Genomic DNA, 26,517 nt, shown 5'->3' on the forward strand with positions numbered 1-26,517 from the left:
ATAATGTCCCTAAAACCTGTGTTTTTTTCAGTGAATTTCTATGGTTTTTTAAATGCTAATTTCTAACTATAACGTGCCTGAAACCTATGTTTTTTCAGTGAATATATATATATAAATAAAAGTATGAGCACATGTATATATAAGTTATATATATAAATATATACACACACACACACACACACACACAAACACACTGGGGACACCAGTGAACCCGTATAGGCTCTGGGGTATGGGGTACCTGGGGGCCTTAAGTCTTGGGGAGGGGAGCTGCATGACCCCTCCCCTTAATAGTAAATAAATACCCCTGGCAGTGGGGTACCTGGGGGCCATAGAGGCTCAGGGATGGGTATGCAGATAGTGCAACATTCTCCAGAGTAACATTAAAAAAAAGTAAAGAGCTTACCATACTTTTTAAAGTACTCCTAGTTGGGGGTCTATGCTCTTTAGCTGCAGTGCAAGGTCCTCCTGGGGTTATTGTAATGATTGCAATTTTTGTGCTGAAAAATATTAAAAGAAAGACTAAGAGACCTGTTGTTTATTTTTTTAAATCTATGTCTCTGTTTCTTTATTTTAACATTTTCCTGCCCACAAAATGCAATATTGAAAACTATCTTTCAAAGAAAAACTCACAGACACTTTTTTATAAAACTTTACTAAATATTTTTTATATTAATAAACATTGCATTCTATGAATTATTAAAATATAAATTTGAATAAAAAAATTCATAATTAGTGGAGAAAAATGATCGATCTGCTTTATCCATATTGATATGCTCACTCCTTAATAAAGGCAAAAACAACAGTTGATGGACAGAATGCAGAACAATGTCATACATTCACCCCAGTACAGAGATCTGGGCCTAAATCCATCGTTTTGTTGCACTCCACACCACCCCAGTTCAGACATGGCCATATGCAAATCAGCCTTGACCCTGTGCCTCATGGGAACAGTCCGGCACGAACTGCCAAGCCATGTCTTTCCTGGACCGGAATCAAGCATCCTAGGGTCACTCTTTATATTTTGATATTGTGACTCTTTGAGAAAATCGTTAATTCTGCCTGAGTGTGTCGTGGACTAGTGAGAGAAATTGCAAAAACTCCAAGCCTTTGACTGTGCATGGTGTGGAAATGCTTGTCTGCGCTGGGATTGTTCCAGGGCCAGGCCTGACTGCCAACCTCACACCACCACACCCGATGGTTGTGTATGACATGGGGTTGGCTGCCTGTTATGTTATGTCATTTTGATTTATTACCCACTCCAATCATCCCTGCTGGGGTAAAAAGGCCTGAGACAAGGACAACATAGAGAGGGCTATTCTTAAAATAGATGAGTCTTGACTACTTTCCTGAAATGGAAGAATTCTTCACAAATACGTAATTGCAGTGGAAGTTTATTCCAATAGTTGGGGGCGAGGAAAGAAAACAATCTGCATCTTGACCTGGCCTTTCTGAACCTGGGGACATTAAGCAAAACCTTGTCAAATGATCTTAGGAGCCTGGAAGGGATATAGTGGGTGAGCTTTGAAGATAGGTAGGCCCTTGACCATGTGGAGCCTTGTGAGTTAGACAACACATTTTAAAGTTAATTATGTTTATCACAGGTAACCTCTGTAGGGATTGTAAAATAGGGGCAGATGCTGATACAGGGGGGAGGTTACATATAAGACGTGCAGTGGTGTTCTGTACTACCTGAATCTTAGAAAGCAACTTCTCATTCGTGGAGGCCAAAAGCGAATTGCCAAAGTATAGGCAGCGTATAACTAGTGCCTGGACTAAAGTTTTCCTTGAGAAGAGTGGTAATAAAGGAAAGCCTCTTCTCAGTATACGCAACATGTAAAAACATGAGCCTATAGTGGCAGATATTTGTTCTTTCATAGTGTGGGATTGGTCCAGCTGGACTCCAAGATTTTTTACCACTAGTTTGGGTGAAGGGGAGATACTCAGTTCTGATGGCCACCAATCAAGTGACCAAAGTAGTTGGGCTCTCCCCAAAAAGAATTATCTCTGTTTTTGCAGTGTTAAGCTTGAGTCTATTTTCGGACATCCAGGTATCAATGGCTTTCATCCTAGCAGAAAAAGATACTTTAGATTTTGTTATATTTTTCTCAAAGGAAAAAAGTAGATGGGTGTCATCCGCATATGATATGATCTCAAAAGCCCAAAGATCTGACTGTTTTTGTGAGGGGGGCCTCATAAATATCGAAAAGCAAAGGGCTGAGACAGGAACCCTGTGGAACTCCTCTATCCAGAGTCATAATTCGTCACTTACAAGGGCCCAGAATGACCATTTGGTTCCTATTTAAAAGGAAGTTAGCCAGCCATTGTAGATCCATTCCATGGATCCCAATCTCTTGTAGTCTACCAAGAAGCCTAGGATGGGATACCGTATCAAATGCTGCAGACAAATCCAGCAGCACCAGCATTGAAGGTACATTTGCATTGAGAGAGCATTTGATGCGGTTGAAGACTCCTAGCAGAGCCATCTTTTTGCTATGTAGTAGTCCAAAGCCCAACTCAGAAGGGTCTAATAAGCTATATGACTCTAAATAGCTGTGAGATACCTATAAATGTGCTTTTCCAACAATGTTCTTGGTAGAGGGAGGAGCAAGCTAGGCCGGTAGTTAGTAAGATCCATCAATGTCAGATTGCCCTTTTTTAAAAAAATGTTTGATCTAGGCCGTCTACAAGTCTAATGGCATTTCCCCTTGGTGATAGATACATTAAATAGAGAGCAGATTGACGGGGCCAGCTCAAATTTGAGGTCTGCCATTGTTCTAGGAGGACAGGCATTTATGGGTAAACCAGATTTCATGGAGATCAGAAGGTTTTGAAGTGTCTCTAGTGAAATTTCTTTGTATTTACCTAGAATGGTAATATCCTCAGAGAGAAAAGTAAAGACTACCTGCTTCTCAGCAGGCTAATCAAGAGCGCTAGGGAAGTTATGGTAGATCACTTTGATTTTCTCTTCTAAGTTATTAGCTACGGTGTCGCAAAGTTATTGTGACAGATTTAGTTCTGGAGAGCCTGCCTCTGGGTTTAAAAAGGATTTGAGTATTTTAAAAAGAGTTTTAGAGGAGTTACTAGCCTCATTGATTTGCTTCCCTGTATATAATTTGAGAGCGTTCTTGATATTGCGATGATACATGGTTAAAGTCAGTTTCTAAATATTTTTGTCAGTAGGCTGATTAGTCTGGCGCCACCTTCTTTCTAGTCTTTTACACAAGGGTTTCTCTGTGTTTAGTCCATTCCATACTGTTTAAGAGGAGCAATTTGATCAAAAACTGAATTTATCGCACTGTTAATGATAGAAATTGCTTGCTCTATGTCTGAGTAGTCGGAGTGGATAATAGGCGTCTGCTCCTTGGCCCATGAGACTGGCGTAATTTTGTAGCACTGTCTAGATAGATTTTTTGACGAAAGAGCGTATTACCCTTCACCTTGTGTGTGGTAATCTGGAAGCAAACAAGTGAGTTGTGAGTCCAGAGGATAGGTTTTGGTAAATCGCAGGAAAATTGTGAAGTGCTTGTAAAACTTAGGTCAAGGGTGTGGCCCACGATATGAGTTGGACCATTAACTTGTTGATGTAGACCTAATGTTGGTAGATCACAATGTAGTTGGCTAGTTCTAGGTTAAGGGGTCTTCCCCATGATAAATAAAATCTTTCAACAGGTGGAACTGTTGCCCTGTAAGCACATAGGGCGCAATATATTCAAGTAGGCATTGACTAAAGTCCCTTTTATGACCAGGCAGACAATAGACTAACGCGCCTTCACAGAAGGTATTGCAGTAGGAGACACGCTTAAAAATGCGTATTTCTGACCAATCTCATATGATGGTGTTAATTATTGCAACCTTAATAATATCTTTAAAAATTAGGACAGTGCCACCCCAAATCTTGCATTCCCTTTCTCGTCTAAGTATTTTATAATTGTCAGGTAGGGCAAGTGTAATGGATGGAAGAGACGTTGTACTTAGCCAATTTTTGGTAAGAAATCTGATCTCAAAAGGAGAGGAAGAGAGTAGATCCCAAAGATTTACAGCATGTTTAGGCAGGGATCCAGCATTGACTAAAAACAGTTTAAGCTGTTGAGGGGAGGTATAGCCTCTAGGCGGTGAGATCTTGAAATGACAGTTGAAGTGGCCCCAAAGAGATTATTATTCTTGGTTTTAGGCTCTGGAGGATTTTGACTTTCTGAAAAAGTAATGGTTTGAAGTCTACACTTTGAACAAGCCAGGGACCTTCCTGGACTGGGAAGATAACATTGCAGCATATGGCCTTAGCTTTATACAAATTGTCCATTTCTTTTAGCTGTTCTAAGGAATACCCAAATCTTTGAGCATACCTATTCTCTGATGGAGGAGAAGCAGAGGTTCTGGCTCCTGGCGATGGTGCGACACAGACGGGCGCAGATGGGCTTGCCTTTGCTGCACTTTGGCATCGGCTAGATATAGCTAGCTGGAAGTGATGCAAAGGAGATTGCTAGACTGCTATCTAGAAGTGGACCTGAATAACAATAGAAGTTTCTCCACACAAATGGCACCAGCCACCCTGGATCAGGAAGTAAGGCGCCATAGTCAGATTCCCCGGGTGGCCCTGTTTTAATATTAGCTAAGCAAGGTGAATGAAATAGGTTTACTAACATTGTGTAAGAAGTCTTGGCAGCTCGTCGGTGCCGGCATCGGCTAGATACAGTTGCCCAAAAGTGATGCAAAGGAGAACACTATACTGCTGACCAGCAGTGGACCCGAATAACAATAGAACTTCCTCCACACAAATGGCATAAGCTGCAGTGAACCCATAAAAGTAAGGCACTGCGGTGAGATTCCCCGAGTAGGCCTGCTTTACAATTAGTGAAGCGAGGTGAAATAAATAGGTTTACTATCTTTGTGTGAGCAGTCTGACCTGTGAGGGGTTGGATGTGCGCCATTAGTTTGACCACAGGACCTGGTCTGGGGCCAGGCCCTACTGTCAAGCTAATGGCATGCACAGCCAAAGTCAATGAGGCTTGGGGTTGGCTTCACATATGTAATGAAATATTACTTTACGTTTTTAAAAAACCTAGAAATTCACTGAAAACAAAGGTTAAAGTGATGTTGTAGTTAAACATTGAAATGATATATTACTTTGCATTTCTTTATATTACATTTCACTTACTTTACAATATAAAAAACTCACTGTGCACTGCTAATTACCCCACATATTATATCACTCATGACATAATTGTTAAACTGTCACATTTAATATTATTGCTAAATGTTTTGGTTACAAAGATCATCTTTTGAGCTTTTTACTGTTGTTTCTTCACTCTATTTTATATTCTGACCATGCTGCATTTTACTCGTAACCCATGTCACCCATAAAACATAATTTCATGTAGTGATCTCTATAAGGTTTACTGTGACTGTCTAGGCTCCCTTAGCAGTACATATCCTCTCCACCTCTGTATTCCACTTTGTCAAATTCCACTTCTTTTATTACAAGCTCATGCCCATCATTTAGGACTATATAGTTTTGAGAACAGGACAGATCATCACAAACATGGCATAGGTTTCGTCTCCAGGATTATAACAACATTGTGTGATAATGGGTCATAGGTTGTGGCATTTGGGTCCAACCCAAGTAATAGGTCCTGAATCGGCTCCTTAGTAGGAGTCAAGTACACAATTGTAGCTATCCACCTCTTTATTACCTATTCTCAAATTCAACTTCTTTTATTACTATCTCTTGCTCATCTTAAAACACTTAGGGGCATATTCACAAGGAGCTATCGCAAAATTAACTGCACTTTAATGCAGCCAAAGTCGTGATAAATGTACCTCCCCAATCACAAGCTGGGGTTAACAGCCCACAGCACCAGTTTACCCGCGATAGCAGCCGCAAAAAACATCACCACAAAGGACCCCTGCAACTATCGCTAATGAGATGCAGAATAGGTGTTCTCATGCAAAAGGCCACGAAAACACCACACCTCAATATTCACAATGACCACACAAAACACACGATAAGGTGCATTAGCAGCCAAAAATGTACACCTGCTCCGACCTGGTGTTAAGTCGGACCACAGCCTGACTGTGAGTGGTCCCTGATGGGATTCAGACACCCATCTATGGCATCAAGTTTTGCTGCCAAGAGTTTGAAGCGCACCTGCAGCAGGTCATCCAACTCCACCTGGCAACGCCAAATACGTTGTTGGGACTCCATGTATTGGTCGGGGGTGGTGGTGTGTGTTTCCTGCTGTGTAGTCTGTGCAGGTGGTGGGCTCACTTTGGGCCAGCTGGCATGCCCTGCTTCTGGGGATGAAGTGCGGAGGCTATCTATGATACGTTGAAAGGTGTTGGTGCTGATGTCCAGTGTGTCTTCTTCATCATCACTGAAGATGTGTCTGATCTGCTCTGCAGGAGGTGTTGTTTGTCCCTCTGCAATGTGAAAGGGGAGATGCAGGTTAACAGAGTTGCACATGTATGTTGAAGATTTGCAGATTTTTACATGTAGACTGCATGCCAAAGTACATTGTCACTGTTTTGATGGAGCTGGCTATTTGATGGCAGTCAATGTGTTTTTCGACTACATGATGGATGTGTGGTACTACCCATGCATTATCATCACACAGTGTCAGGCAATGCCAGATGTGAGTGGACAGTTACTACGCACGTGCGTGACCTGTTGTGAGCCGTGTCCTATGGTGCTGGTTTTGCACTTTGTACCTCATTGTCGTCATTGTTGATGTTCTGTGATTGCTATGTGTGTGTGCTGCATTGTAGGGGAGTTGCCCCTGCAGCTCTGATTTCGGGTAGCCTTATCCCTCAGAGGCGAAGTGCCTTTTGAATTGTGTGCTTTTTTTGGCCTGATTTGTTTTTGACTGTTGTCATATGTGCTTTCGGACAGATTTTGTGGACTGGTGCATTGTTCGTCTGCTGCGTGTATTGTACGGCATGGGTTGTGTGTGCATGTGGACATGTCAGAGTGTGACCTGCTCCTTTACGGATGTGATCCGCACTGGGCTACCTCCATGTTGATTTGTGGGCCATCTCATGTTTTTGAGTTGCTGCCATGCTATCGGGCATGCAGTGTAATTTGCATAGTCTGTGTAGGTCACAAAGCCGTAGCTTTGGTGGATTCTGCACATGTGCATGGGTCGGTTGTGATATTGGTGATATGAAGGGGGCCCCTTTTGGCACATTGTGGATGGGGGCCTACTTGGCATTTCTATGTGTGCTGCAGTGTGCCACGGCTATCAGTGACATGTTCCATGATCATTGTGGGTGTGCAGTGTGCTAAACATAATTGTGCATGTGTGCCATTGTGCCCATCTCCCCCAGCCCCCCGTCCTTGGTCGTTACTCACCCTGTTGCTGTTGGATCAGGTCATATCATGCTGTGTCCAGGCCCCCAATTCCTGCCACCGTCTCCACACTGCTGACTGTGGCCACCATTTCTTCCAGCTCATCAATCTCCTCCTGTGTCACAGGACTCCCACCTCCAATCGCCCTTGCTGCCTTCCTGTTGGCAGATAGCTTTTCCTTGGTTTGGCTGTGCACTTCATGGCAGCACCTCTTGACCTCCTCCAGTGACCTCCTCAACACTCTGATTGCATTCACGTTGTTGACGATGCCCTGCCATATTTCCGTTTGGGTTGCTAGTACGGTGACGGACAGTTGTTGGTAGTGTCCTATGTAGGGGTGGGCGTAATCTGTGTAGTCGCGATACGCAAAGCTATGCAAAACTGTAAAAAATCTCCGCGTGTACGCAAAAGTTCAGCGAACACGTGGAATTGCTTGTTCTGTGTGTTCACAATGCTTTTTTCCTTTTTGCAAATGCTGTTTGCATGTTCGGGAAGAAATATTTCACGAACGCGCGTTTTGAAATCGCAAACAAGCAAAAACTTCCACAAAGCTGTGGATCACGGAATTTTTGGCAATTCTGCATTCTCCGCGGAACGCAAAATAACCCAAATTCCACAAATTCCGCAAGCGTAACGGAATTTACCACCCAGGCCTAGTCCTGTGACCTCCGTGATGATGATCCGGTCTTCCTGCATACTGAACCCTGTCTTACTCTTCCTCTTGTCCTTGCCCTTCCCTGAACACGGGGTTCCATGCTGGTCCTCCGTGGGGCTTGTGGGGTTCGGCTTGTTCTCTGCACACTGTCTGGATGCATCCATGGTGCTACGCAGTTTGAATTGTTTTTTCCTTTTTTTTTCCTTTCTTTGATAGTGCATTTTTCAGCCAGACGCCTGGGATATGCAGGCCTGTGGCTAGTTTGCTCTGATTTTTGTACCACAATTGGCCACATCGCATTTTTTTTGCATTCGCAATTCGCATTTTTGCGATGTGATGTTGATTTTTACGCAGAATATTAATGCATCATCTGGTGACTATAGCATGCTACCACCTTGTTGTGAATTCCATATTGACACAGGGTTATTTTCCCACGATGTGCTGCGATTTTGAAAGTTGTGTTATGCTACTCTTGCGATAGTTATCACACGTTCTTGTGAATATACCCCTTAGGGTTATATTTAGTTTCGAAAACAGGACAGATCATCACAATTGTGGCTTAGGTTCTGTCTCAAGTATTATAAGTGCATTGTAATATAATGGGTTATTGGTAGTGCAGCATGTGGGTCCTACCCTAGTAATAGGTTCACAATTGTCTCCTTACTGGGAACCAGGTACCCCATTGTATCTCTAGACTCAGTCCGGATAGCAAAGCAGACCAGTCGAAGGCAGTCTAAGATAAGGTGGTGTTGGCTAGTAATCACCGTTCGCTAGCACACAATAACAGCACTAATTAATTCACTGTACAGGCAGTTTTCCAAAAAGAGTGCTATCACTAGCAGAGATAGCTGGCAAATCACAGAAAGGCCCCAGACACCTTTGGCAGAAAAATGGCAACTTCCAAAAAATGTAATTCCCAAATAATAATTTAAGATCCACATGTAACCTTAAACATGGTTTTAAATTGCAATTTAAATGAGTGGAAGAAATATTTCTATAGCTGCTAGCGATCTGAATTTGGCATTTAGTAAATAAAACAATATATCCCAAAGCAGCTGGCCTTGCTGCAGTGTAAAAAAAACGGGATTGAGATATTTCATTGTGAGAACATGTTCAATTATAATTTCAACATGTCCTACTTTTAAATATCCTACACACTGCCTTTGTGAGCATTACGGCCTACATATGGATGGCCTTGTAAATATTTTAATGATGATGTAGGTCTGTTGAAAGGGGTTTAACAACAGGTTGAATTTGCAGTTTAAGACTGCTACAGACAGGTTACCTGTTTGCAGCTACCAGGCTGTTCCTGACTGTAGTTTCTCATATGCAGCCTGCTCACATGCACCCAAATATGAGCACACATGTTAATGTGTAGCCTGTCCAGTGTCCCTCACCCTAACTGCATTACAGTGACCTTATGTTAAAAGGGAGACACTGGCAGTAAACATATGCAGTCCAATTACCATGAAATTACTGTGAGTGAAACTCAGGTAGTGAGACTTATCCACAGTAAAGGTCCAAAAAGCTGGGAGACCAAAACGCAAAAAAAATCTTGGATTACTAAATGGGCAGAACCCATTCGCATTATTGCCTAGTGTACTTGTAATATGGTGGACAAAACATCCTTCATGATTTGCAAAACTCAAAATAGGTCCCTGTTACCGCTGCAACTAATGCAGCATTGATAGCTTTGCCCCTCATTCTTCAGTGCCACAACATGCTTATCACTTTGTTCTATTCACTACCCAAGAAATAAACATGCTCTTTTTGCTGCTGCAGTACATTGTTCCAGAATCATTTAATTTATTTTGTGGGCATGCTAAAAGCTGGTTGCTTTTTTGCAGACACAAGAAAAAGAGGGAAAACGATATAAGAAAAATGGGTGACAGTGGTATTTTATCATGTCTACTTTGACCGAGAATGGAAGAACAAGAAGACAGAAAAGAAGGACAAAACCTCAAGCTAAATACTAAAGCAAAGAGAGGACAGAGAGAAATTATTATATATGCTTAGGTTACGAAATTTACAGCAGCTGAAATGTAAAAGCACGCCGAAAGTCTGAAGATACCCACTGAAACCAGTCTCAGACCATGCGTTGTACAGAAGATTCTACAGAAAACTGAACTTTAAAGGACATTTAAAGTAAAGAGAGAGACACAATGCCCTTCAACCCTACCAGTGACCTCCAAATCAATAGGCTGCAGCCAGGGCATGTGTCTGTTTACATCGTTTGGCTCCTCTTGTGTGCTGTTACAGCTTTCATGGTACTGTCTGATTCCAGCCATGTTGTGTTTTATTTGTGGAGCCTGTTGATGTTGACAAAGACAAACTTCCTGCCTCATCGTACACCTCCATGCTTGCTTTGGGATATTTATAGTCTGAAGGCCTTGCGCCGCCGGTGCGTCACTTTTTCCCATGTTAAAAATGACGCACCGGCGGCGCAAGGCCTTCATAAATCTGCCCCTGGATTTGTTAGAAATCATCTGGCACAAGAACAAGCAACCCGTTGGACTTAGGTCAAGTCATTGTTTTTGAACTCGGCGTTGGCCTAGAGCAAATTTGTCAAATCTACATCTTAACCGCATCACTGTGTGAGGCGTTAATGCTTTTTACGGTGTGTTAACTGTAAGTACATTGGTGTATGCAACATTAAGGAGGCTTTTTTTGCTTTCATTTTAAATGCAACTCTTTTACAGCACTAGAAGAGCGCTAGGCTTACCTGCTAGGTGGGTGTCACATTCAGCAAGTTGTTGCACAGGGGAACAAGGAGCCAAAGTGGGATGTTCTGTGATGTTTCTTTTGGTGTTCAAGGAATGCGTGCAACCCAGAAAGACTTGGGGGCATATTAGCAAGAAACTCGTTAAAATTATCGCAGTTTTAGCAGCAGGAAACTGCTGCTAAAACGGCGATAATGGGCTTGCTAATATGCGTAACAGAATTCCAATAGAAGCCCAGGCTAGATGTCCTCGGTGATCATGTGTGTATGGATCCACTCAGCATGCTGTTTTATGCGTGCCACTATCTTTATTCAGAAGTGGCACGCTAATCCAGTGGATATACACTGCTGGCTCATCCTTGCTGTCTGATGTCTTTCCTGTTCGGTCAGCCAGCTAGCAGAGTGGGTAGGGAAGGCAAGAGTCACCTTTGACCGCAGCTGGCTCAGCACCCACCTGTTGATGGAACCTAAGGATGCGATGGTTGACGCCGCCAAAATTCTAGGTAACAATGGTTATGCACCTGTAGCTGTGCGTCACCATGCTTTTGTGGATGAAATTGAAGTTCATGGAAGCTGGTGTTTAGTGGCACCTGGTACTATACTGTGACTTTTTAACAACATTTTAAAGGAGCCGTTCCCAAGCCCGATATGTGGAAAACAATGGAGATGCCTCAACATTACCTGTACTCCTCGTGGTCGTGTTTGGAAGTCTTTTTCTTGTTGTCTAATGAACTTGCAATGCTGTGCCAAATATGTGTGAAAAATCACTCACAGCAGGTCATGTTGTGTCATAATTGTATTTAGCACTGTTCAAAAATATTCTTTTCATGCCATTATTTCTTGTTTGAATATAACAATAAGAAATCTGTAGTATTATGCTTGAGTGTACATTAACCTCATGTATGCGTTATTGGCTGGATTTTCTCATTTTCTTTAGTTAGCCTAGGTACCTTCACATGAGGGAGGCCCTAATGTTTTAGTGAGTGGTGGTCACACATTTCTAGGTATGACGTTACACAGCCTTACATGAGGAATCGTTATACGGGTGGAAGTTGCCTACAATTGCATTGCACATCATACTCCCTTACTTAAGGGATGGAAATGGATGTAAGTCCCATTTTTATGCTGTACTTTACAAACCCTTACACTAGGTATGTCTGTATGGGATTTAGTCCCATTTGTGCAATTTACTGACCCATTACACAAGGGGTTTCTAAATAGTTCTTGTCCCGATTCCACAGTTTATATTACAAGCCCTTACCTGAGGGATCCCTGATGGGGTGCCATTCACCCACATCTAAACTTGATCCTCTCTGCTTTAAGGATAGAGTTCTAGGGGTGCATGGCACCTGTGGCTACACACTCATTTTTCTGCCCTTTGTTGTGATGTTTGGTCTGGTGTTTCGCACCCATTTCTCCTATGTATTCACATGTTTTTGTCTGTATCTGCTCTGCCTTTGGAGTTTTGTAGTTTTTCCTAGTCAACTGTCTAGTTACTTTTGACATGTTAGACAACATTTTTTCTACATTTTTATCTGTTTTTATAAAGGGGGAGGATGGGGGATATTTCTTGTGTATCTATTTATTCATCATCTCTGCTTTTTTACTTTATTGCTTAGTTCTTCAGAAATGTTCTGTTCTATGTTGCATTCCTGGGTTTTGAACTATTTTCCATCATGTGTACATTTATGTGAATAGTTGCTTCCACCTAGCAACTTAAAGTTTAGTTTCAGTTTAAAATGGGGAGGATATGTTATATCTTGCTTAGGTATTCATGCATCCCCTCTGTTACCCTGGCTCCTAGATGCCCAGCCAGTATGGTTGTTCTGAGTGGAATGTTGGTGTGGTGATGATGAATGGAATGCGTGGGTGCCTGTGTGTTGAGGTGAGGCAGTTGGAGTATGGGCTGCGCAGCAGGCAGGCTGCTCCTGGTGGGGCTGCTGTACTTGGATACCATCCTGCAACTAAGACTAATAAATAATCTACAAAAATACTTCTCATCTTCTTGTCATATATCACAATAGAAATGTCAAGTTTGGTTTTATCAGACACAAAAAAGTATGGGGCGGAGGGGCAGTGCCTCACCATCATTGTGTGAGTAGGAGTGACTGGGGTTAGAAGAGTGGAGGATGTGTGAGGAACATGTTAAAAAACAGAAGGAGCAAAATGTAGGATGGCTTCAGTGAAAAAATAATGGAATACAAGATCAGGCATAGGTGAGGCAGTGGCACAAATCAAACTACATTTAATAACTTTCTCCAAGAAGTACATTCATCATGTTGATTTAGTCAACCTGGTGAATGCCATTCTAGGTGAAGACAATATGAAAACTAGTTTGAAAAAAAGAAGTGTTATCAAAGCTGGTTTCTTCAAGTTTGTGTTTTTTACCAGTACCGCATGTAGCCAGATGAAAGTGTAAAAGAAGAGTCTAGCACAACTCCTGCACAAGATCATTTGATTGACAAAAGAGGAGCCATTGTCAAAATTATTTTACATGACTATATTTTTGCGAATTACGCTTTTTAAAATTTGTGTGCACTGTTCTCATTTTACATATAAACACTCCAAAAAGTATTATGTTTTATTTTGTTTAATGATACTCCTTAGGCTATCTGCACTCTGGCACAGACTGATATAGGATGCCTCTGCACAACTTTGCCATGCTTTGAACATTCCAGTCCAAACCTCTGCATGAGATATTCTCATGTGCAATTATATAAAGTTGTGGCACACTTCTACACAGTAGTGTAACCATTAATGCCTGCGAGCGAGGTATCCTTTTCTGGACAGTAGTCAGACGTAAATGGAGCCACAGGCTTTTGTGATTCGAGACTTTTTTAAATAGTGCTGAAGGTTGGGCGTCTAGGCCTCTGCTAGACTGCATGCCAGAATGATACCCTCTTTGTGACACCGTTCCCTCCCACAATAGCAACTCTTGCTTGGCAGATACAGCCAGATTCATCAATGTCCCGATTTGCGAGTCCTTAATAGCGATTATTAAGGAATCGCTATTAAAGACTCGCAAAACGGGATTCATGTAGAAATCGCAATATTATTTGCGATTTCTACAGCTTCCTTATTTGCGATTAGCAAATTGCTAATCGCAAATAAGGAATGACTCCCCATTCATTCCTATGGAAGGAATGGGAAGTCATTCCTTATTTGCGATTAGCAATTTGCTAATCCCAAATAAGGATGCGATTTCAAGGGTGCCAGGGGTGTCCAAAGGACACCCTGTAGCACCCCTGAAATGTAAATGTAGACTGATGTTGCGCACACACATGTCCAAAGGACATGTGTGTGTGTAACATACAACTTGGAAAAATGCACTAAAGTGCATTTTTCTAAGTTTTCGCTATTTACCACAAAGTCAGACTTCGCGGTAAATAGCGGCCAAAAATAGCGATTTCGCAATTCAAAAATGGTTCATGAATTGCATTTAAGGAATCTCAAATAGAGATTCCTTAAATGCAATTCCTCGCAATTTAGCGATTTCGCAATTTGCGATTTTTGCATTTGGGGGGATGAATCCCAAAAGCAAAAATTGCGCTCGCAAAGGGCCAGATTCTGAGAATCTGGCCCTTTGTGAGTCGATTTTCCGTTGATGAATCTGGCTGATAGTTCTTTATGAAATAAAATGCAAACCTCATATATGAGGTTACTGAGAACAAATGCCGCATGAAGCAAGCTCTGTTCCATTCTGAATACTCCCTGTAGCATATGGCGTCGGTGGACATCAGCAGCGACAAGCATGCTGCAACACACCTATATCAAGAGCACGCATCACCCCCGTCTCTGCCCACCTAGAGCACACTACAAGCATACAACTCTGCAAACAAACGTACAGGTCTACCTGTAAACGCCTCGAAGAGTTGGAGGGTTGCAATGCCACACTAGTCTCAATGGCACACTACTGAGAAGCTGGACATGAAACATATCATTTTCAGGAAACTGATTTAATAAATATCTTTTCTTTCAGCGTCCATAAGTTCTTGGAGGCTCTGGGTTGGTTGGATTAAAGGTGCAGATACACTGATGATGGGCGATCTAAAGCACAATGGCTGGTCTGTTGCTATGGCATCGGAACAAAGCATGAATGTGTGAATGATGTCTCTCTGTCTCAGAGTCTGGTACACAGGACCTGTTCCTTCCTCTGGGAACTCTCTTCTGTGCTCAACACTAGTTTCCAGGGTGACTTTGACCTGTAAAATTCTTCTGTGACTTCAAGAACGGATTTTCCCTTCGTTTCAGGAAGAAATATGTACAGACATATGACAGTGAAGATGGACACGGCCAGGAAGAAGAGGAAGCAGAACTGGCCCAGACTACTCTGAAAAGACAGAAGGATGAGGATTTGTTAGCAAGTCATCTCACAATTATTAATACCTACTATACCGAAATAATATTGCGAAAAAATAAAGAAATGAATATAAAAATAAATAAATATATATATATATATATATAACAAAATTAATTCTTTCCAATACTGAAGTTAGATAAGCACTTCGAATTATTATGTAAACAAATCTATAATGGAAATGTTTGTTGGAAGTACCAGCTAGAAAAACTTTAATACATCAAAAATAATATTTTATTAAAATTTTCATTTATAATCAGTCCTATTTGCAACATAATATTTCTTTACAACTCAGTAATTGCTCACATCAAAACCCTTTCCAAAAATCATTATCTATTCTTTGTTTTTTAAGAAATAGTGTTTTCTTCTCAGGTGAAAAGGCACTCCTTACGTTTATTCTAAATATTTTGGCTGATGAGAGGTGAAACTCCAAAACCAGTCCTAAGATTCTTGTTGCCGACCCAGGGAGGACCTGGCCTGGCAAATGGGGCTGGACTGTTCTCATGGAGAGCAAGGTCAAAACTGATTTGTATATGGCTGAGTTTAAACTGAAATAGGATGGGAAGCAAAAAAAATGGATTTAGGCCTCGATCTCTGTACTGGGGCGTATGTTTGACATTGTTCAACATTCTGTCCATCAATTGTCCATCAATTGTTCTTTTCACATTTGTCACCCTGAGTGGGACGGGTATGTCCATATGTTGGTCCCGTGCTCTCTCTGCCACTGGAATCAAGTTAGCATGCTGATGAGAGATGAAACCTTCAAAAAGGTCCCAGGATGTTTCCTGTCCATGGAGGACCTGGCATGGCAGTTCGGGCTGGACTGTTCACCATGGAGAGCAAGATCACGACGGATTCGCATATGGCTGGATTTAAACTGGAATGCATGAGGAGCAAAAAACTATGGATTTAGTACCAGATCTCTGTACTGGGGTGAATGTTTCACATTGTTGAGCATTTTGTACATCCATTTTTTTGTAAATTTGCCCTGCAATGCCTGCACATTAATGAAAGTCTGGACTGGGTAGTTGAAGCAGCTGGTCCGTCGATCACAGTGCAGATGGCTAAGCGGCTTGGTTTTTAAAACGTGGCATGCTTTTTTAAAGGGTGCCAGAGATGCCCCTGCAGGTAAGTGATTGTACCTAAATCCACAGCGGTATCTGGGGGGCCTATGGATTTATTTTCCTCCAGGCAGGGGGCACTCTCAGTTGGCACATTGACAGTTCACAACCTGGTTATGGTTCATAGTGTGCCTCCTGACAGTTTTTTTACCTTTCACCAGCATCTACATAACAGTGCAGAAGCTAAGTACTGCATTATTTGCATGGGGCTACCCCTCCATGCAAATTAGGGAACTCCTGCTTAAGGTTGCGCCAGCACTACTTGTGCGTTGTGCCATCTGTATTACAGAAGCAGCTGCACAAGTGTTGACACCCTGTGTGCTACCAATGTGCCCCAGAGGCACAGGAAGCAGGTGCAAACCTCTGATGCCTTTCTGGGCACTTTGTGTAATGCGGACCTAGCAATATGACTGACTCAAATATCCCCATAACGTGTTTTAATGACTCCTTGATAGCAGCCCTTTCTTCTCTTGAAAACTATGTAGGTTACAATTTTTGCTTGGCTTCACATTGCATTTTTGAGCTCTATTTAATTATTGAGGGTGGGAAATATGGACTTGTCAAAACATGGACATATATTTGTGTTGTTTATGAAAGTGCTGATGTTTTCTTTTTTTATAACTGTGGGGAAGAAATATTTCATTTCACCCACTCAGAGTGTTTTTGCAGTGGGCGATGTTATATTAGCCTGCCCTCTGACCCAGCCCAATATAACCCTTTTGGCTGCCATTTCCATTCTTATGCACTTTCAGTGAAAACGTGCACTGCCCCTTTATCATCAAAGTGTATTTTGTGTCAGTTCCCCCATGATATTTTATGAAGATAGTTTATCAAAATGGTTCAACCAAGGCAACAACAACAATATGAAAGTCAGCATCCAACTACGGTCTGGTAGCAGTGAATGCTATCACACTGGACTGAGGATAACTAGGGTATTGTGCAACATGCTATGTTTCTGATGAGCTGCATCTAGGTTAGTGCCTGAGTCCAGGACATGTCACAGAATCCCCTGTTCTCCCTATAGGCCCATCAGCTTTACATCTGAGCAGCACTCATGAATGCACTAATCCTGAGAGCCTGTGGTAATGCCCTTGCTCTGTTCACTTGCCTCCTTGGGAAGACATTAATCTTTGAGGCACCAGTCCATGCTGCAAAGACAGTGGTGGTTTCTATTTACCGGGGCTGTCGGAGCAGGGGGGAAGAGATGGGGGGTGAAAAGTAAAATATTAATTTAAAAAAAACATTTACCTTCAGGACCGGCCACCCCGCCGGCTGACGCACCCCAGTCTTCTCGCCGCCGCCTCTCGGTCCTGGGAAGCAGGGACCAGAAAGCACCCAGGCTCCCGACTCCCCTAGCCAATCAAAGCATTGGGATCGGTCTGAGCACTGTGGTTTGGCAGTGGGGTGATGCTACTCTGCCTTAGTGGAGGATCCGCCCCTGCCAAGCGCCAACTCAAATCTGACTCTGAATATGACTGCTAACTAATAGAGTTATAGGAGAAGGGAGACTAGACTCCTCTCAGTGTAAGAGCTACAGCACTCTGCACTAATTGGAGACTGATAGGATATTTTCAGTCAAAATGTTGATGTATTAATAAAAGGCATGTGCCATTATTTCTGGCGGTGGGAAGCAGAGTCTGAAGACACTCCAAGCATAGGTTGTTCTTTGTATTCTTCCTTAACAGATGGCAATAGGTACTAAATATGGCAATGACCCAGCTATGCAGGGTTACTTACCACGACGTATGGGAAGACCATGCCAGTCAAGTAGAGCCCCATCCAGTTCAGGGACCCAGCAAGCACCATGGCAGCAGCTCTGGAGGACTGGTTGAAGAGCTCGACACAGATGACCAAGGAGACAGCCGCTGCTCAGAAAAGAACGAGTCTTTTTAAAACTGGTGACATACACAAAGAAAATGATGCATGCATATTCCTTACTCTTACTTTAATCTAAGAACCTATGGCAGAATTTCAGGACAGTCACAAGAAATGTATTTTCATAACAATTATGCTAAACCGTAATCATTTATTCAGTTGACCCAAACACCTGGCCTAAGGGCATGGTAGAGCACTTACAACAGATGCCAAGTACATTACATTTCAAACTTTTTTCCTTTTAGGAACGGGAAGATTAAGTAATTTGTCAAGGACCACAGCATGTTAAAGCAAGGCTTAGATATGAACCTCGTCCCCCATGTGTCGAGGTCGGCCTCTAGGCTGAATTTCCTCCATGTTATAGCAGGTTTCCATCACCAGACTCAGGGCTTGACTTAGTGTTTGATGGATGGATGCTCCATTCCAAACATGATTGATATTACCGGTAACTGATATCATCCTTCATTATTACAAGAGCCACAAAATATAACACAGTTATAATAAGGTGGACTGGATATACGCCACATTTGTGACTGATTTGTAGAAAAACTTACCTGACAGACGCCGCAGCACGCCAGGCTCGCCAGGCACTTTCAATCCACGCCGCCACCGCCGAGAGTCACCTTCTTGCAGAGTGAACGCGCCGCCGCTTCGGGACCACGAATCCCGGCAGCCTACGCGGCGGCGCGCTTGTGACACCGCGAGGGCGCCAGGGAGGCGCACAAAAGCGCCACAGGACCAGCTTCGCGGGACGCGAGCGGGACGCCCGGGGCTAAGCCCGGGCAAAGGGCGGGCCCTCTACGGCCCTCATCGGCAGAAAGAGGCAGGGACAGGGCCAGAAACGCTGCTGGACTCATAGGCAAGTAAGATACATAGTCGAAACTACTGCTTCACTTATTATTTTATTTTGAAAAGTAAGGCTGTGAGTACATTGCAATCATGTCTACGAAATCGAAGGAAGCCCTACAGAACACCCTTGACAATTACCTTGTCCAGACTGTGAGGAAAATAAATGCGCATAGGAGAAACTCTCTTGGGTTAAGCCAATCCCCAGACCTTCGTTGTTTGTCCCCGACTGCATCTATCTTGATTGATGATACTATTCTGCAGGAAACCAATCAGGAGAATATAACTAGTGGCCCTACTTCTCTAGAATTAAGTAGCGCACCTGATAATGCAGTCCCAGCCACTGAGACTTCCAATATACAGGCCGAAAGTGACATTGACATTGACTCTGACCAAGAGAGACATGTACGAGTTTTACCTGATGAGATGACACCTATAGGGCGTGTAACAAGGCCGAGACGTTTATGTACTAAGAATCCTCCTAAGTTGAGTGGCCCACGCCCGGGGACAAGAAGGAAGAGGGTTACTACCCCAAAGATAAAGCAAGTAAATGTACTGGAGGATAATCAAAACCATACTTTCGAGGATGCTTTTTTTGAAAGGATTGCTGACTTTCTTGAATTAAAAATTAATGCCATTGTAAAACCTTTAATATCTAAACTCGATAAACTGCATGCAGAGATTAAGAGGTTGGGTGGTCTCCACACCACGGTTGCGGGTGGGGTCGAAAACATTACTACAATAGTTACAAATTTGACCAATAATATAGGGGGAAATGTGTATAGTGAAGTTATTCGTGATAGTGAAGGGATTCAGTTGCCTGTTGAAAACTTATTGCCCCAACCATTAACATCATTGACCACCACTACTGAGGGCTCTCTTTTAGTTAACATCCCAACAGATGATATCCCCTCTGTCAGCTTACCCCCAGTAACTACTCATACTACGGACCCCCTACAATTTCTAGTTGAGGCCACACCAGTGGTTCTTGTGTTAGCAAATGTACCTCCCTTAGAAGGGGGAACAGTGGAAAGCCCTACCTCCCTTACAAGCAAGGCTCTGCATTGGCTAACCAGTAACATGCGGTTAGCCCCAGGGGGAAACATCAACTGGCAAATGTTATTAAGTCTGCAACCAGGGTTCCCTGGCTGGGAAACCGGCCGAAAAAGTTCAAAGGGGACTGTGTGGCAGTGAGCCTCTCGAATCAAGATGTCCTTCCTAACATACTGGCTAACTTATTCCCTCCTCAACGCAGACAGGGTACTGTTGTTCCTCTAACCCTGAAGTTTTTTTATGGGGAGCAACAGAACGTCACTTATCCAAGGACTCCTGCGCTAGGGTGGGATAGATTCTGGGGCTCTGACCCTAGACGGGGGCAGGATATAAGGCATAATGCAGTGGCCCACTATCCCCTCCTACCACAGCAAAATTCATTTGTAGAACCTCTTCAGTTATTTAATCGCTATGCCCCATTGTCCTTCATGGATCAGAACGATTGACTCTCTTTTACAGAAGACACCAACAATGAGGGTCCATTGCCTGCTCTCGGACCTTTAGATCCTAAATCCACAGGTAACAGGGTCTGCAGAATTTTGAGCTGGAATGTTGCCGGTATCAGATCTAAATTCAACAACAAGAACTGGTTGGAGATGGTCATATCCAAAGACATTCTTGTGTTTCAAGAAACTTGGGAAACGTCAGACAGACTTGCTCTAGACGGCTTTTCCCATTTTTCTGTACCTGCAGTACCTAGCAATTCTGGAAGGGCAAAGGGAGGCTTGGCTATATATATCTCTCTAGATGTTCAAGGAAAGCCAAGACAGATTAAAACCAACTCGACAAACATATTAGCGTTGAATTAACAATACAAAACTCACAGCCTATCTTATTAGTTAATTTCTACAATTCCCCTGTCAGTCAAATCTTGAACGAGCATTTGGTAACCCTAGAGGATTTCTTATCCACCCACAGTGAGAATAGTGCTTACGGTTTTGACGTGGTTCTCATGGGAGATTATAATATTCACCCATGTAACATGGATTGCCGTGTGGAATATGAGGATTTTCCCCCCTACCTCTCCACCCCGCACTTTGAACACTCATCACGTGGTGAGGCTTTGGAATCACTCTTAGCAACTTTTAATCTTCATGAATTTTTTAGTAGTAACATATGCCTGAGGTTACCAACATACGTGGGTAACAACACCGGCACAATTGTAGATTATATTTTTTTATCGTCTAGCATCTTGTCTGAAGTTTCAAACTATAAGGTAGAAACTTCAGTCTTCAGTGACCATAACCCAGTAATTTTAGAGATTGTATCTCAGGGAGTTTTGGGAAAGAGAGAGACTGAAGTTTTATGTGCAACTAATTTAGTCCTGGGAGATCAGAATCGCAGGCTGAAATGGGACCAAGTCACCCCAATTACTTTTATACAGGATACCCTGTCTAAAGTTGAGGGAGAGGTTGCAATCTGCCTGGATAATAATAACCCTGTTATTACCCTGATTGAAGCATTTAATGCTATTTGCTGCCAGGTCAACTTAGACCTGACTGTAAGGAGAAAGCCCCATATATGCAGGGGCCCAAAATGGTTTGACTCAAATTGCTCCAAGGCTCACTCAATCCTCTTGAAGGCTTTAAAAAACAGACCAAGAGATAAAGTACAGATAGCGTCACTAAGAAAAAAATATAATGACGCTATCAGGAAGAGGAAATCAGAGATTAAAAAGGAGGCCTGGAACGATTTGTTGTCGCCCGACACACAGAGAGACAGCTCAAAATTTTGGGCGATAATAAACAATCCTTTTTTTGTGGGTCTAGACAAGCAGAGAGCAGATTGCATTATACCCGACGAACAGTGGGTCACACACTTCAGTAATATTTATAGCTGTCCTGATAATATCCCAGGCTGTGGAATACAATCTACACAAGCAGCAGCTCTTATTCCCCCTTTTAGTATAGAGGAGGTAAAAAAAGCGATCAGCGACACACACTCTAAAAAGGCGCCGGGCCCCGATGGGGTTCCCGCAGACTTTTTTAAGAGTGCTCCTGAATTAAGTGCTAAAATCCTTACTAACATCTTTAATGCTACAAGAGATTTTGTTTTTCCTATTAGCTGGTCAAAGTCTACTATAATACCGATTTTTAAAAAGGGACAAAGAACAGATCCGGCCTGCTATAGGCCAATTTCCCTAATTGATTCCAGTGTTAAGATATTGGGAAGAGTCCTTTTAGGAAGACTGACTCAGTTTCTAGAAGGGAAGGGTATTTTATCAAATGCACAATATGGCTTTAGAGCCAAAAGAGGAACATTAGATCAGTGTTTAAATTTAGAACTGATCATTAGTAAATACGTAACTGCCAAGGGGGGCTCTCTGTACATGGCCTTTATGGACCTCTCCTCAGCTTTTGACCTGGTTAACAGGGCTAAGCTGTGGGGGGTCCTCCTGTCCATGGGCATTCATGCTCCCCTGGTAGGGTATCTGGCAGAGCTACACAGAGACCTCAAGACCTCGGTCAGAGTGACTAGGGAAGGAAGATGCACCTGTCACTTTGACTCAGAGAGGGGGGTTAGGCAAGGATGTATCCTTGCACCCCTCCTCTTTACTCTTTATATAAATGGCCTTGAGGCTGCTCTGGCAGAGTCCCACATTGACATCCCGCGTGCAGGAGAGATAAAGATACCTGTCCTCCTGTACGCGGATGATGCTGTCCTCTTAGCACGCTCTGGAGTGGCATTGAATAAATTCCTCTTATCCTTTGGGGATTTCATGTCCTCGTTGGACATGAAAACTAATGTAGAAAAATCCCATGTAATGATAGCAGGAGCCGCAGGCAGGAAAAGAAAGACCAAAACATTTTTCTGTGCTGGGAAAGAGGTTAGGAGAGTCCCATCCTTCCCTTACCTAGGCATGATCTTTGACGAAAAGGGCAAGTGGGGCCCCCAGCTTTTGGCTAAAAGCAACGCAGTAGCAAGAGCGGCTGCTGGGTTGCTTGGCTTTGCTAAAAAACTCGGAGCCCGCCCCATGGAGAGCATTGTAAAGGTCTAAAAAGCCAAATGTCTGTCGGTTGCTCAATACGGCTCTGTTATTTGGGGGTACACTAATTATGAACATGACAAAATTCAGAAAGTAGAAAATAAATTCTTGAGAACTCTGCTTTCCGTCCCCCAATCGACTTCTACATATATAATACATACAGAGCTTGGACTGGGCTATATTACCGACATTTTAAAGCTAGCCCCAGTTATTGGATGGCTGAAAGTGTGGCTTAACCAGGAGCTTACTCTAAATCATAACATCCTTAAAGATTGCTTAGCCCTGGATAAAGCACACAATATTCCATGGTTAAAATACGTTAAGACGCAGTTGACTCTAGTTGGCCGACCTGAACTTTTTTCTTCCCCACACTTGATAAATCAGGAAGACATAAAGATAGTCAAAAACCTTTTGACTAACTGTTATGTCTCGGAGAGGGAAGCCACAGAGTTAAACAAATCTACGGTTAGGAAACATTGTACGTTAACATCTGTCCCAGGTATGGAACCGTATCTCTTTTCGGTACATAAACCATACCATTGTTTCCTTCTAACAAGATTTCGTCTTGATTTGATTCCTTTTATTCTGGGTAATTTTAAAAAGTGGACTAGACCTGAAAACGCTGAACCATGTGACTGCGATTATTTTTCTATCCAAGACACGACTCATTTTATCCTGTTCTGCGGTCATTATAAAGAGAGTATGAAAAAATACTTGCTGCCTATACTGTGCAATATGGGTTTTACACAGGTAAATCCAGCTATGCTGTTCCTGCAACTTCTACCGAACTTAAAAGTGGCTTTTCATGTTGCTAGTTTTTTGGTTGCTGGTGCACGTATAAATAAGCATCGTTTTAGGCACCTTGTCCCTGATTAATGTGTACCTTCTACATTTTATTGATTTTACTCTTTTTTAAACATTATTGTATATTTTATTCTGTATAACGTGTTTTTAGGGTTTTTTAAACAAAATCTTGATCTATATTATTATGTGTCTTGATGAAATGTTCTCGTGTATTGCTCGCTCTTTTATGATTTTAAATAATCGAATAAAGATATTTGACTGACTGACTGACTGATTTGTCACAAAGTACCCTTCTGCAAACTTGAAATTGGCCCTCAATCTTTCCTTGATATGATAATGTTAATTAGAAGCAACAATAACATCAACATCTGTAATAATTGACCACAAATCTAGATTGATATTCCATGTAAGAAATTGGGTCTCCAGTGGGCAGAGGTTTGAATCCTATCCAAGTAGGGACCACAATCCTAGTCAGGGTAAGTCAGATACACAATCTAAATTAACCTGTGCTCAACCTTCTGGTAGCTTGGCACAGAGCAGTCAGGCTTAACTTAAGAGGCAATGTGTGTAGTATTTGTGTAACACTTAAATTACAGTAACACAGTGAAAACACCACAAAAAGGCGTCAAATCAGTTTAGGAAAATAGCGAATATTTATCTGTGTAAAACAAGACTAAAATGACAAAAAATCCAATCAGTAGAAGTCAAGGTATTAATTTTTAAGCATTAAATCTAAAAACAGTGCATAGAAGTGAATAGCTCTAAAATGTTACTTGAGGTTGCGCTAGACTGGGGTAAATCCAAAGTTCTGGCGAACTGGGATAGAGGGCAAGCCGGCTACAAGGCCCACTCAGGGTCCGCTGAAAAAAGTACCTTGTACGGAGCAAGCCTTGGTTTTGATTCACGCAATTGGGTTGATGTCTCAAAGTTGAGTCTCGCAAACGGTATCAAAAGGTCAGCGCGGTGTCTCCACATTGTTGCTGCATCGTCAGCGAACCTCGCAGTCAAGACCTGTGTCATTATTGAATCGGCACTGCGTCGGTTTGATTTACGCAAAGGAGACACTGTGTCCATTTTTGCAGAAAACAGGTGCAGAACCCTCTACTATGACCCAGAACTAGAGTGACACTTCAGACAAAAGTAATTCTCACAGATGGCAGAGTCCTTCCGCACCAGCAGAGTTGCAAGAAGTCTTTTGTGTCCCTGAGACTTCAGAAAACAGGATGAAAGCCAACAAGCTTTTGGAGGATCTTGGGTTCAAAGATATAAAGAGCAGGTCCAGTTCCTCTCACTCCAAGGCAAGAAGCAGCAGGCAGCAGGCCAGCACAGCAGAGCAGCTAGCAAAGTGGCAGTCCCTCCTACTGTGGAGAAGCGTGGCTCACTGGTTAGAAGCGGCAGACCCTGAAGCAGAGATCGGCCCGGGACCAGGGTTCAATTCCCGACGCGGCAGGGTCTTGGGTTAATGTCCACGGACTCGATAATTCTCGCCGAAGTGCCTACGCTAACCATGGGTCCCACTCTGCAACTCTGGGCAATAGCTTGCTTAATCTCCACAACGGCCCCATCAGCGCAGGGGATGCCTGGTTTCACCTTGGAGGTGCCCAGGAGGAACCATCTCACAGGGAAAGCCAGGATGGGTTCCCCAGCGGTATACAGCGCCAGGACACTCCGAGATGGAGTAACAGTGCGCTTTACAAGTATACTTACTTTACTTTACTTTACAGCACAGCAGAAATAAGAAGGTAGCAAGCCAGCAGCATTGCAGTTAGCAAAGTAGCAGTCTCCCCTACAGCACAGCAGCTCTTCTTACTGGCAGAATGTCCTTGGTTCCAGTAGAGTTCTGATTTGGTGGTGTCAGGGGTTCACTAGATATACACAAATGTTCTTTTGAAGGGAGGAAAACATCCAAGAGGCCTTTGAAGATGACAAGGTCCCTGCCTTTCCTGCCCTGGCTGCAGACTCACTACAGGGGGTATGCAGCTATTTCTGTAGGGACAGGCACAGCCACATTCAGGTGCAAGTGTCAGCTCCTCCCCCCAATCTAACACAGGAATGCCCATCAGCCTGGTGATAGGCTAACAGGATGCAAATGCTACACCGAATGCCCTTTGTGTGTGACTGTCTAGAGGAAAGGAACAAAACCCAGCTGTCACCCAACCCAGACATGTATTCAGAGACAGACAGAAGCACAGAATGGTAAAAGTCAGAAAATATAAACTTTCTAAAAGGTGCATTTTCAGACTTACAAATTAAAAATCTCACTTTAATTGAAGTTTTAAGGCAATTCCAATGTTAACCTATGGGCCAGATTGGCCTTGCTGCATCAAAATCGAATTTAGCAGATTCTCACTACCAGGACATGCAAAACTCAAAAGTATGTGTAATACCTTTTAAATAACCTGCACCCTGCCCTCAGGGCTACCTAGGGCCTACTTTGGGTTGACACATGTGCAATAAAAGGGAATTAGGTTACCTTGCCAGGTTGAAATGCTAGTTTAAAATTGCACACACAGGCTCTTCAGGCTCTTCAGTGTCAGGCCTGAGTTATGTTTGAAGGTCTACTGGAGTGGGTGCCAAAATCAGTGATGCAGGCCCACTAGTGACATTCAATTTACAAGCCTTGGCACATGTAGTGCACTTTACTAGGGTGGATAAGCCAATGTTACCATGTTTTAAGCGGAAAGCATATATACTTTTGCACTGTTTATCAGTGGTAAAGAGCATAGAGTCTGAAAGCCAACAAAGACAAGGTCAGAAAA

General features: G+C 42.8%; 1 protein-coding gene across 2 annotated transcripts in view; it reads right to left on the reverse strand.

The window, feature by feature from the left end:
• Positions 1 to 14,653: 14,653 nt before the first annotated feature.
• Positions 14,654 to 26,517, reverse strand: part of LOC144792661 (solute carrier family 2, facilitated glucose transporter member 11-like) — a 504,197-nt gene continuing 492,333 nt past the window's right edge. For both annotated transcript variants that reach the window (XM_078667808.1, XM_078667807.1), the window contains 2 exons: positions 17,932 to 18,059; positions 14,654 to 15,046 (listed from right to left, as the gene is read on the reverse strand). In XM_078667808.1, coding sequence (XP_078523934.1) covers positions 14,837 to 15,046; positions 17,932 to 18,059 — 338 coding nt within the window. In that variant the 3' untranslated portion in view covers positions 14,654 to 14,836. The remainder of the gene's footprint in view (positions 15,047 to 17,931; positions 18,060 to 26,517) is intronic.

The sequence above is a fragment of the Lissotriton helveticus genome, chromosome 11 (assembly GCF_964261635.1).
Source record: "Lissotriton helveticus chromosome 11, aLisHel1.1, whole genome shotgun sequence".
Taxonomy (NCBI): Eukaryota; Metazoa; Chordata; class Amphibia; order Caudata; family Salamandridae; genus Lissotriton; species Lissotriton helveticus.